Genomic DNA, 13,416 nt, shown 5'->3' on the forward strand with positions numbered 1-13,416 from the left:
ACTTTAGCATTTCCCTATTGTTTTCCAACAGAGCTCAGAGGCGTCAGGTGAAAGCCACCATGCAACTCTATCTCCCAAAAGAACAGCTTCTTTTACAGCACTGAGGAGGACCAGCCTGCCTTCTCCTCTTAACACAAGCCTGAGTCAGCAACCTGACCCTAACCAGACTCGTGCTACAGCTCTGAGTTTTGGCACAGAAAATATTATTGAGGGTATGTATGATTCAGCTACAAAAAGTTTAAAACCCAATGTATTTTTCTTGATTGATTGCAGCCATTTTTCTTGGAAATTGTGCCTAACAATTCTTGGTTTTTCTCCATTCCTGTTTGCACCTCTGCCCCCAATGTTACAAGTTTTTTCTTGGTGTATTCGTTTAAATAACAGAGGTTATGTATGCTTACTTGGCAGTTTTCAGAGTAGTGAACTTGGTAAAATAAAAAAGTTCTTGCTCAACTTCCCTCCTCAACACTTAATCAACAGCTTATCCTCCTAAAACTTTTTGCACAAATTTTATGTACACATAAATACACAAGCTATAACTTTCTGTTTTAACAAAATCAATATTTGGTTCTTTTATGAGGGAAAAATCTCATTGTGTTGAATAGTCATATTTTTTAAAAATAATATTAAAATTGAAAATACATGGTGATATGAGCAGTAGAGTTATTTGAAAGTCACTGTGACCACCCTTTAGCTTTCTATTCATGTTTATATATATCAACTTTCCTAAAATTATAGGAACTAACCTTTGCAATTTATGCAAAGCATTAGGGACTGTATCTCTACCCAAATTTTATAACATATAATGATTAACTGACCTGTTAAACTCAATTGCAGGATCTGAACAATCTTTTCAACAGCTTCTGCCAGAATTTTCTTCACAGGAGGGGAGCCAGCATGCTGATCTACCAAGTATTTTTAGCATTGAAGCAAGAGATTCTTCCCAAGGCATGGAAAATCAGTACTCCTCTGAACCGACTGAAGTATTACAAAATAAGGGGGAAAATGTTCATTTCCAGCTCTCTGTAGGAAATTTGAAAAGTTCAGTCTTCAGTTCATCTGCTGAGGCTAATGTATTTCATCAATTAAATATACCGCATAGTACTCCATGTGGTTCTACCACTAGTGAGTGCTCAATGAAAGACCAATTAGAAGGCCAAAGAGAAGGACTGGGCTTTGAAGAACTATCAGAAAGAGGGGTTGATAAAGTGTTACACAGGCAAGGACTCGCTGAAGAGAATAAAAATGTAACCTGTGGAGTTTTAAGTGTAAATCTCCATGTACAGGAAATTGACTCACAATTATGTGTAAGAACAGTGGAGATGGGAACTTCAGTTCAGATACCACATACTATTCAGAATGAAAAATATTTTGAGAACTCTATTAAAGCAGAAACTCCAAAAATCATACCAAACCTATCTCAGCCATCACAATCAGAACTGTTTTTCACTTCTGGATCATTTCCACTACAGAGCTCTATTCCAGTCTGGGTAAGTGAATTCTGCATTGTATAAATAGCATTTAGAATGCTTTTCCAATATTTTTAAAGGAATATTTGTTTTCATTTTTTTTTAAGATACTGGCCAAAAAATGCACACACATATATATACTAGAGGCCCGTTGCAGGAAGATTCCTGCAACAGGGTTTCCTGCAGCGGTCTCCACCGCCCTGCCTGCTTCCCTCCCCTCTCCCCCTTCCCGTATTCTTCCCTCCCTTCTCCACCACCTCGCTTGCTTGCTTCTCCACAGCTTCGCTCCCTTCTGCAGCGCTTGGCTTCCTTCTACGCTGTCTTCAGTCCTCACTCTGCGCCTGGATATGCAAATTAACCACCATCTTGGTTGGGTTAATTTGCATACTCACTCCTGATTGGCTGGTGGGTAGGGCTGGTGGGCATAGCAGAGGTAAGGTCAATTTGCATGTTTCTTTTATTAGATAGGATATGTGTGTATATATAATAATACTAGAGGCCCAGCGCACGATTCAATCATGCGGGTAGGGTCCCTAGGCCTAGCCTCCTGCGATCAGGGCCATCTTCTGCCTGTTCGCCAGTCCCCAGGCCCAATGCTGCCTCCGCCGCCGCCACTGAGCTGCCAGGCTGTTGGGATCACCAGCTCATCCCCAGCCGCTGCCACTGCTGCTGGGGCTTGAGGCGCTGACGAAGGGGAGCACGGCAGGGGATCCGGGTGCGGACAACCGGCTCCCCGCCTCCGATGGCAGCGGAGCTGGGTGTCCAGGGTGTCCGAGGCAGCCCCCCTCAGCGACTGACAATCCAGCCGTTGAGAGGCAGGGGGGGGGAGGGGCGGGAGTCCCGCGCCTCTCAATGGCCGGATATGCCACCCCGAGTCCCGCCCCCTAGCCTCCCACCGCCCAATTGTGGGCATAGCGGAGTGATGGTTATTTGCATATTGCCTTTTTATTATGAAGGATATATATGTATATACATACATATATATCATATATATTTAAGTATGCATGTTATAATTTAAGAGTAATTATTAAAAGAGTAAAAATAAAAGTTTCCAAACCAGCAATTAAAATATGAAAACATAGGAGATTCCAAGATGGCAGCGGATTAAGTGGAAGCTACACTGACACTCTCCCAGGACCAAACTGGAATTACAACTAAAATACAGAAAAACTTCCTGAAAAATCAATTGAAGACTAGTTGGAGAGAACTCTGATAACCAAGGACATAAGTGGAGACCACATAGAGACAGCATTGACAGGGGCTGGGTTCCCTCCCGGAGCTGTGGGCTCACCGGGCGCCTCGCCATCTTGCAAGGAAAGGAGGATTTTATTGGAAACCTGACTTTCCGCGACAACTGCAAACACTGAACAGCTGCGAGCACCAGAACACCGGTCCCCTATCGGCACAAACATTCGGATTCAAAGGAACCCTTCACTGTACCACGGAAAGGTCAGATTTCGCCTGAAATAAGGTGTGGTTTCTAATCCCCGCGGTGGGAGGGAAGCGCGCGTGCCGCGGGACCGGCGGGAACCGGGAGGTCTGTGCCTAGAAAAACCGGCGGCAGTTGGAGCTGCCGTGATCCCTGAATGTGGAAGGGGGTCCTCTGAGCTGCTAACTGAAGTGTCCTCTTAAAATCAACTCATTTTAATCTGACGAGGAGGATCAGACTAAGAATTTTCAAAGGAGTGCGGGCTCCTTAGTCTGGCGCACAGACCCACTGTCCGCACACTTGGGCTCTTTCCGACTCTGCTTACTGAGCCCAACGCATAGGAAAGCCCAGGTGGAAAAACCCTGAAAGACTGCAGGGGAAGTTGTTTTTTTTCGGAACCTGGGAACAGAGCTAGGTGTGACCATCGGAGAGGCAGCTGTGAGGCACACACCTCCACAAACCGGTAGTGAGTGCCATAGAGGGGAAAAAAAAAAAAAAAGCTAGAGAAGCCCAGAAGTCAATTCAGAAACACTGCCACCCAGGGGCTGAAACGCTAATTGTCTCTGGTGTAATCAAAAATAAATACGAGAAATTAAGACACGGCCGGCTTAAAAAGCAGGATTGGCTTACAACACGGAGGAGCTGAGGAACGAAGCTGAACTGAAATACCGCCCAGACTGGGAAACAGGCATACCAAACAGAATAAAAGAGGAAGTGAATGACAGCCGCTACTGCACATTTTAGTCTTCCTATTTTTTAATTTTTAATTCTTTTTTCAATTTTTTTTTCAATTTTTTTATTCTAATTTTTTTATTTTCATTTTTTGCATCTTTACTTAAGAAAAAAAATTTTTTTCCTTTTTCCTCGATTTTCACCTTTTTAATTATTACATTTTTATTTTCAATCAGCATTATTATTGCTATTATTTTACTTTTTTTTTTTTTAAATGTCATTAGATTTTCTCTTTCTTTTATTTTGGGATTAGTGTCCTACATTCTATTTGCATCTTTCCCTTACCCTATCTCAACGCTAACATTTTGCCATCACTCTCCTCCTAACCTTTCCCCTTAAAAAAATTATTTTTCTCTCTGGCCTTTTGTTGTTGTTTGCTTGAATGTTGATTAGATTGAATTTTTATGCTTTTTTTATGAGATTGTTTTGATTATACTTTTTGTTTGGTTGGTTGGTTCTATTGTTTGCTTTTTTTTTTTTTTATTACTTTTGTTTTCTCTTGCCTCACTTGATAAGAGTTGCTGTTGCAGTTGGTATTAATCTCCAGGCTCGTGTTGCTGGAATTTGCTGGGTTTAGTGGTTGTTCTAGTGGAGTCTACTCCCCATATATATAGTTTGTTCCCCTTTTCTCTCTTAGTATTGTTCTTGCCTCTCTTACTCATTTTTCTTTTCTTTTTTCTTACTGCTCTTCCCCAAGTTCAGATTCACACTCTTTTTTTTTTTTTTTTTTTCTTTCTTTTTACTCTCCCTCTTCCACTCCTATTCCCTAATTTGGCTTTCTCTGGTGGTTACCTTTATTGGAGGTTATTAATATCGTGAATACAATTCTGTTTAGTGCCTTGTGTGTTGTGCCTGGTTGTGTTGTATTTTGTACCTTTAAATCAACGCCGGAGAGAGAGAACTATATAACCAGACATCCGGAGAAGAGAGACCATGGGGAAACAAAGAATTAGCCCCCCCAGGAAAGAGAAGCAGGCATCACCAGAAAAGGAAGTAAACAAACTAGAGGCAAACAACCTATCAGAGAAAGAATTCAGAGAAATGGTCATAAGGTGGCTGAAAAGGATGGAAGACAAATTCGACAATATGAGTAAGAACCAAGAGGAAATGAAGAAGAACCAAGAAGAAATGAAAAATGACATCGCTGCTGTAAAGAACTCAATAGAAAGCATCAAGAGCAGACTAGAAGAAGCAGAGGACCGCATAAGTGAGCTAGAAGACAAGATGGAAAAAAATACCCAATTACAACAGCTTCTAGAAACAAAAATTAGAAAGCATGAGGAGAGCCTAAGGGAACTTCGGGATAACACAAAACAAAACAACATAAGGATAATAGGGGTACCAGAAGGAAAGGAAACGGAGCAAGGAATAGAAAACCTGTTAGAAGAAATAATAACAGAAAACTCCCTTGATATAGGGAAGAAAAAACTCACACAAATCCAAGAAGCTCACAGAGTTCCAAGCAAAATGAACCCCAAAAGACCGACGCCAAGGCACATTATAATTAAGTTGGCAAACACCAACGACAAAGTAAGAATCTTAAAAGCGGCCAGAGAGAGACAGACAGTTACATACAAAGGAACCCCCATCAGACTAGCAACTGATTTCTCAACAGAAACTCATCAAGCCAGAAGGGAATGGAATGAAATATACAAAGTCATGCAAAGGAAGGGTCTCAATCCAAGAATACTGTACCCAGCAAGGCTATCAATCAAAATTGAAGGTGAAATCAGGAGCTTCACAGACAAAAAAGGGCTAAGGGAGTTTATCGCCACCAAACCAGCAATGAAAGAAATGCTAAAGGGTCTGCTGTAAAAAAAAAAAAAAAAAAGAAAGAAAGAAAGAAAGAAAGAAATAGGAAGCAAAGAAGGAACACAGGGGTATAGAATAAAAATGGTGACAAATAAGTGCCTATCAATAATAACTTTAAATGTAAATGGATTGAATGCCCCAATCAAAAGACACAGGGTAACAGATTGGATAAGAAAACAAAACCCATATATCTGCTGTCTACAGGAAACCCACCTCAAAAAAAAGGACGCATACAGACTGAGAGTAAAGGGATGGAAAAAGGTTTTCCAGGCGAATGGAAATGAAAAAAAAGCTGGGGTAGCAATACTTATATCTGACAAATTAGATCTCAAAGTGAAGGACATAACAAGAGATAATGAAGGCCACTTCATAATACTAAAAGGAGAAATCCAACAAGAAGAAATAACTCTGGTAAACATATATGCACCCAACACAGGAGCACCAAGATACATTAAAAAACTCCTGGAAGATATCAAAGGAGAGATTGACAGCAATACAATTATAGTAGGAGACTTTAATACCCCACTATCACCATTGGACAAATCCTCTAAACAAAAAATCAGCAAAGAAACATCAATCCTAAATGACTCACTAGACCAGATGGAATTAATCGACATCTTCAGAACATTTCATCCCAAAGCCACAGAATATACATTCTTCTCAAGTGCACATGGGACATTTTCAAAGATAGACCATATGTTAGGACATAGGCAAAGTCTCTCCAAATTCAAGAAGATAGAAATCATATCAAGCTTCTTCTCAGATCACAGTGGCATAAAACTGGAAATCAACTACAATAAAAACAACCCAAAGAAATCAAACACATGGAGACTAAACAGCATGCTATTAAACCATGACTGGGTTACCAAAGACATCAAGGAAGAAATAAAAAACATCATGGCAACAAATGACAATGAAAACACAACAATCCAAAATCTATGGGACACAGCGAAAGCAGTCCTGAGAGGGAAGTTCATAGCTCTACAAGCCTACTGCAAAAAACAAGAAACAATGGTAATAAATTACCTAACCAAACAACTCAAAGAGTTAGAGAGAGAGCAACAAGAAAAGCCCAGTGTAAGCAGAAGGAAAGAAATAATAAAGATCAGAGCGGAGATAAACGACATAGAGACCAAAGAAACAATACAAAAGATCAACAAAACCAAGAGCTGGTTCTTTGAAAGATAAACAAGATTGATGGACCTCTAGCCAGGCTCGCCAAGAAGCAAAGAGAGAGGACCCAAATAAACAAAATCAGAAATGAAAGAGGTGAAATAACAACAGACCCTGACGAAATACAAAGGATTGTTACAAAATACTACGAACAACTCTATTCCAACAAACTGGACAACCTGGAGGAAATGGACATATTCCTAGACAAATACAACCTTCCAAAACTCAATCAGGAAGAATCTAAACAGCTCAATAGCCCAATAACTATGGACGAAATTGAAGCAGTCATCAAAAAGCTTCCGGCAAACAAAAGCCCGGGGCCAGACGGCTTCACAGGAGAGTTTTACCAAACTTTCAAGGAAGAACTAAAATCTATCCTCCTCAGACTATTCCAAAAAATTCAAGAGGAAGGAACACTTCCAGGCTCCTTCTATGAAGCCAGCATCACCCTAATACCAAAACCAGATAAAGACAACACAATGAAAGAGAATTACAGACCAATATCCCTCATGAACATAGATGCCAAAATCCTCAACAAAATCCTAGCAAATCGGCTCCAGCAATACATCAGAAAGATCATACATCATGACCAAGTAGGATTTATCCCAGGAATGCAAGGATGGTACAATACCCGCAAATCAATAAATGTGATACATCACATAAACAAATTGAGAGATAAAAATCACATAGTCATATCAATTGATGCAGAAAAAGCATTTGACAAAATCCAACACCCTTTCTTGATAAAAACTCTCAACAAGGTGGGAATAGAAGGATCATACCTCAACATAATAAAAGCTATATATGATAAACCAACAGCAAACATCATACTCAATGGGCAAAAACTAAAACCATTTCCCCTAAGAACAGGAACAAGACAGGGATGCCCACTCTCACCACTCCTGTTTGACATAGTACTGGAAGTATTAGCTACCGCAATTAGGCAAGAAGAAGAAATAAGAGGCATCCAAATTGGAAAAGAAGAAGTGAAGCTGTCCTTATTTGCAGATGACATGATATTGTACGTAAAAAACCCAAAAGATTCCATCAAAAAACTAATAGACTTAATAAATGAATTCGGCAATGTAGCGGGATACAAAATTAACGCCAAGAAATCTATGGCATTTCTATACACCAATAGTGAACTTAAAGAAAAAGAGACTAAAAAAGAAATCCCATTTACCATCGCACCAAAAAAATTAAGATACCTAGGAATAAACTTAACTAAGGAGGTAAAAGACCTATACGTGGAAAACTACAGGACACTGAAAAAAGAGATAGAGGAAGACGTAAACAGATGGAAGAACATACCATGTTCATGGATTGGTAGAATCAACATCATTAAAATGTCCATACTACCCAAAGCAATCTACAGATTCAATGCACTCCCCATCAAAATACCAACAGCATATTTCACAGACCTAGAAAGAACTCTCCAAAAATTCATCTGGAATAAAAAAAGACCCCGAATAGCCGCAGCAATCCTTAGAAAGAAGAATAAAGTAGGAGGGATCTCAATACCAGATTTCAAGCTGTATTACAAAGCCACTGTTCTCAAAACTGCCTGGTACTGGCACAAGAACAGACATATAGATCAATGGAACAGAATAGAGAATCCAGATATCGACCCAAACCACTACGCTCAATTAATATTTGACAAAGGAGGCATGAACATACAATGGAATCAAGACAGTCTCTTCAATAAATGGTGTTGGGAAAATTGGACACACACATGCAAAAAAATGAAACTAGATCACCAACTTACACCATACACAAAAATAAACTCAAAATGGATACAGGACTTAAACATAAGACGGGAAACCATAAAAATACTAGAGGAATCCACAGGCAACAAAATCTCAGACATATGCCAAAAGAACTTTTTCACTGACACTGCCCCTAGGGCAATGGAAGCTAAAGAGAAAATTAACAAATGGGACTACATCAAAATAAAAAGCTTTTTTACAGCAAAAGAAACCATCAACAAAACAACAAGAAAGCCCACTGCATGGGAGAACATATTTGCAAATGCTAGCACTGATAAAGGTTTAATCTCCAACATCTACAGGCAGCTTATGCAACTTAATAAAAGGAAGATAAATGATCCAATAAAAAAATGGGCAACGGACCTAAACAGAATATTTTCAAAAGAAGACAGAAGGAAGGCCAAGAGACACATGAAAACATGCTCAAAGTCACTTATTATCTGAGAGATGCAAATCAAAACAACAATGAGGTACCATCTCACACCTGTCAGAATGGCTATCATCAACAAATCAACAAACAACAAGTGTTGGCGAGGATGCGGAGAAAAAGGAACCCTCGTGCACTGCTGGTAGGAATGCAGACTGGTGCAGCCACTGTGGAGAACAGTATGGAGTTTCCTCAAAAAACTGAAAATGGAACTCCCATTTGACCCAGTAATCCCACTCCTGGGAATATATCCAAAGAAACTAGAAACACAAATCAGAAAAGATATATGCACCCCCATGTTCATAGCAGCACAATTTACAATAGCTAAGATTTGGAAACAGCCTAGGTGCCCGTCAGCAGATGACTGGATCAGAAAACTGTGGTACATCTACACAATGGAATACTATGCTGCCATAAAAAAGAAGGAATTCTCATCATTTGCAGCAACCTGGATGGAATTGGAGAATATTATACTAAGTGAAATAAGCCAGTCAATGAAAGAAAAATACCACATGATCTCACTCATTTATGGATAATAAAGAACATTATAAACTGATGAACAAAAAGATAGTTACAGAGACATTAAAGCAACAAATAGACTTTCAAATTACAGGGGGAAAGTTAGGGAGAGGGGGGGTAGATAAGAAATCAAACGAAGGACTTGTATGCATGCATATAAGCATAAACAATGGACGCAAAACTCTGGGGGGTGAGGGCATGTGTGGGGGTGGGGTGGGGGGGGGGTAATGGTAAGATATGTACACATATAATACCTCAATTAAAAAAAAAAGGCTGAAAAAAAATAAAAATAAAATAAAATATGAAAACATAGAAAATAATTTTAATTCAGTCAAAAGCAGAAAAGGACAAAATAATATTCAACAAAAAAAATTAAACAGCATAGAAGTCCAAACCCAGAGGGACTTTTGAAACAAATTTCAAGAGAAACAACAAAGCTACTTGTTAATATACCGAGATAACCAATTTTGTAATCATCAGAAATCTCCAAATTTGGAGATCTCTGAATTTTACTAAAGATTTTCCTCATATCCCTTCTCAGCTTCGCTGAGGAATGTTGACCAGCCCAGGCTTCAGCACTTTCAGTGTTCGACTCCATTGCACTGCATTGAGTCAATCCAGTGATTTTTCAACCTTTTCCATCTCATGGCACACATAATTACTGAAACTCTAAGGCACACCAAAAAATTTATTTTTGTGGATCTGATCAATAAAAATGGTATGATTTAGATTCCTTCACACCAGATGGCTTGTTGTGCATTGGCTGTTGTCATTTTCTTATTTGACAGTCTGTAAGGGCAAAGAGGTCAGTGCCTGACTAGCCAGTGCACCAGTTGAAAATTGCTGCAATAATCTATTTTGTTTCAACTCATTACCTGAATATAGTATTGCTTGTCAACATCTAGACCAGACATGATTTGGCTTTTGAATTTTCTTTGTAAATTGTTTAGTTTTTAAAGGATGGTATTTCCCTTAAGAAATTAATTTGGCAGCAGTGGCCTACATTTGGCTTCAACCCATTAGCGCTACTCCCTTTAGACAGGCTGTACCCTCTGGTTCCCCGTTAACCTGTACTCATCTGGCTAGGCCTGTGATCCTTTGGGTGTGTAATCCTTGCAGAAGATATTCTCAATTATCACATTATTTCAACCATCCGAGTCCTCCAGTATTTCTAAAAGTAGGGGTGCACTGCTACTTGTTGTGGTTCTTCCTCCAGAATGTAAATTTTCACATATTGAAGGTTTAAGGCCATTACTTTTGGACATGGTTTTCTTGATATTTTTTTTTAATTTTACTGCACAGGAGACAGAGTCTGGCCATGGTATAATGGAAGAACCAGAACTTACGTTAGTAAGCACCAGTGACATCAGTATTACTGAAATGGATTTTGCAAACTTATCCATAGAAGAAAAGGATGAGGCAAAAAGTTATCAGGTAAATGTCAAATACACTTGATACAGCAACCCATAGCCAAGAATTGGGGAACATAACTCACAAGTCCATTCTTTTTTCCATTAGAATTATCTGCAAACTAATTCTCTTCTCCATATTGTGGTTTTCTGCAAGTGTAATAAGCTAGTGAACAGGCGGCTTATTGTGCTCCGAGCAGAAACTGACAGTTGATAGGAAATGCAAAAGCCTATCACCACCACCCCCTTGAAAAACATTTTATTGTGTTATAGTCCTAAATGTTTTTTTACAAATTCATGCAGAAACTGGTGACATTGACAGCGAAGACCTCAAATGCTCCTAAATACATGTATTTCTGATGCTCCAGATTTCACTCAGGCTTGGGTTGAATTGTTCCAAAGCTGAGGCAGCAAGATAAGGAAATCTAGTCTAGAACTGAAATGGATATAAAAAGTGCTATTCTATTAAGTCCACATTCTCATTCCCTTTTTCCACCACAAGCAAACCATTTGTTTGCCTGGCTCATAATAAATTCTAATTTAGTAAGGGCTCCAGGTTGATTGTTTTTGTGGAATGATGCCTAATCAGACAGACAGGTAATCAGAGGGAAACTTTAGAGTAGATGGGAAAGTAGGCTTGGCTTCGGGGGAAAGCTAGTCATTATTCTCTAGTACAGCTGGCCAGGCCAAATCAAGACTTTCCCTAGCCAGAAAAAGTCAATCGTAAAGCTGAACAGGGTTTAGCTAAACTTTGCTATACTTAAGATTTCATCTGTGACTTTCTTGCAATTAGGAGAGTGAATTTCTGCCTCTTGTACCAGAAACAGAAAACTCTGCACAAGACCATTCTGTGGAGGAAACAGCTGCAGTATCTGCAGGTATGCCTTCAACATCTGAAATGGGTCAGTGAACCCAAGGGCTGGTGGGAGTTCCCTACTCAAGTTGAAGTTCCAAGCTTGCATGTTGCTCAATGAGGTGAAAATAGCTTCAACTTTTTTTCTACCAGAAACCCTCTCAAAGTTTACACCTGCACCAGGAAGCTTACAAGAAGCATTTGCAAAGAGAAAAAAATCATTTATAGAGAGATCCTGCCAGAGACAGAAAGAAATAAGGAATAAAATACATGAAAACCAAGTAGTTAAGGCAACACTTTCTATAGGTAAGTTCCCAAAAACATTTGGTATCAGTTTCAGAAAGGGAATCTGGCTTATCAAATTACTTGAACCTGGCTCATAATACTTGTTCTCTGCTTAGGTTCACCTGTGAGTGGCCTAAAAAGTAAAGTTAGAGTGTCACTTCCCAAAGATAGAAAGACTGCACAGGCCCTCAAGCACCAAAGGACTCTAAGGTATATGTGTGTGTGTGTGTGTGTGTGCACTTTTATATTAATAATGTTCACATTTTTGTCTTTAATTCCACATAAATTTCTTACAGGTTACACAATCAGTTAGCTGAAGTAAAACGGCAAAAGGAAGAGAAAGCAAAACAAGAAGCTTATGCCCAAAACAGAGCTAGAGCAAAAGAATTTCATAAGGTGAGTAAGGTGCAAAGTGGTTTTTCATGTCAAAGGTACACAATTGAAACTAAATTTTACTTTTATTCCCTCCACAGAAAACACTAGAGAAACTTCGAGCCAAAAATACATGCTGACTTTCTACAAAAAGTATAGAAGGCTTTTATTATTTGTAACATAGGCACAATTATTTAAAGTTAATAAACTTATTTATTTAAGGAATTTCAGATGTTCTTAGTTCTTCCACTGCCTTAGTTCCTCCTGAGTTTGAGTCTTAATCATCTTACTCCCTAAAAAAAAAAGAAGAGTAGGCAGTGGTTAAACTTGGAAAATTTTATTTACTTTCCCACCTCACCAATCACTGATATGAGTAGCTAAATTATATATCTCTTCAGGACAAAATAGACACTATTGAGTGTCTATTATATCCTATGGAGAAATTCAATTTTAGGTCACAGCGTTAAGAGCTCCTGGGTTTTAGTCCCATAAGCTCTCTTTGAAATGACCTATAAATTAATATTTTTCTAACGTGTACATACCTTTTATGCTCAATCCTGATGTCATTTCGGTCTGTCCTATATAACAGGAATAGAGATTATCATGATCACAAGCTGTATGGACATCTAAGGTGGCTATCATCAAATCTCGCTGATTACCAACGGCTATTACAAAAACCTCCTATAGCTTGTGTTAGATTTATAGTGGACAGTGATCTGGCAATGTAAATTAAGGTTAGTAAAATGTTCCCAGTAGGCTGAATGCTATGCTATCAACATAGCAGGGGAAAAAAACCTATTGGGGAAATGTTTTGTGGTCATGTCCACGGCAAATGAGAAACTGCATTCTAAAAGCCTTGGTAATGACCATTATACTTTGGTGTGGGATAAGATAAAGACAAATAACTTGCCACAATTCTTTTAGTTGAGCTTCTTTGATCTACACTTGAATATCGACATGCTTCAAAAACTCTGCACCTATGGAGAAAGATTTTGTTAACATTGATTAAATTCTTCAAAATACATTTCATTAGGGTCCAAAGTATCCTGACAACCAGTTCCCAACTAGCATATATTGAAAGTTCCAGGCTTGAAACTGAAAATAAGTGGAATAAGCAACTTTTCAATCAAATTAAATATTGGGAACAAATCTATTTTTAAAATAAGACTT

General features: G+C 38.8%; 1 protein-coding gene across 6 annotated transcripts in view; it reads left to right on the forward strand.

Annotated features, from left to right (window-relative positions):
- CEP295 (centrosomal protein 295) overlaps positions 1-12,452 on the forward strand; it is a 64,424-nt gene extending 51,972 nt beyond the window's left edge. For 2 of the 6 annotated variants that reach the window (XM_079787130.1, XM_079787127.1), the window contains 8 exons: positions 32-212; positions 838-1,490; positions 10,630-10,761; positions 11,530-11,614; positions 11,743-11,895; positions 11,991-12,084; positions 12,171-12,270; positions 12,348-12,452. In XM_079787130.1, coding sequence (XP_079643256.1) covers positions 32-212; positions 838-1,490; positions 10,630-10,761; positions 11,530-11,614; positions 11,743-11,895; positions 11,991-12,084; positions 12,171-12,270; positions 12,348-12,386 — 1,437 coding nt within the window. In that variant the 3' untranslated portion in view covers positions 12,387-12,452. Of the gene's footprint in view, positions 1-31; positions 213-837; positions 1,491-10,629; positions 10,762-11,529; positions 11,615-11,721; positions 11,896-11,990; positions 12,085-12,170 lie in introns of all 6 variants that reach the window. The other 4 variants (XM_079787128.1, XM_079787129.1, XM_079787126.1 and 1 more) reach the window with 3 other exon arrangements.
- The last annotated feature ends 964 nt before the right edge of the window (positions 12,453-13,416 follow it).

The sequence above is a fragment of the Cnephaeus nilssonii genome, assembly GCF_951640355.1.
Source record: "Cnephaeus nilssonii genome assembly, chromosome: 13".
Classification (NCBI taxonomy): Eukaryota; Metazoa; Chordata; class Mammalia; order Chiroptera; family Vespertilionidae; genus Cnephaeus; species Cnephaeus nilssonii.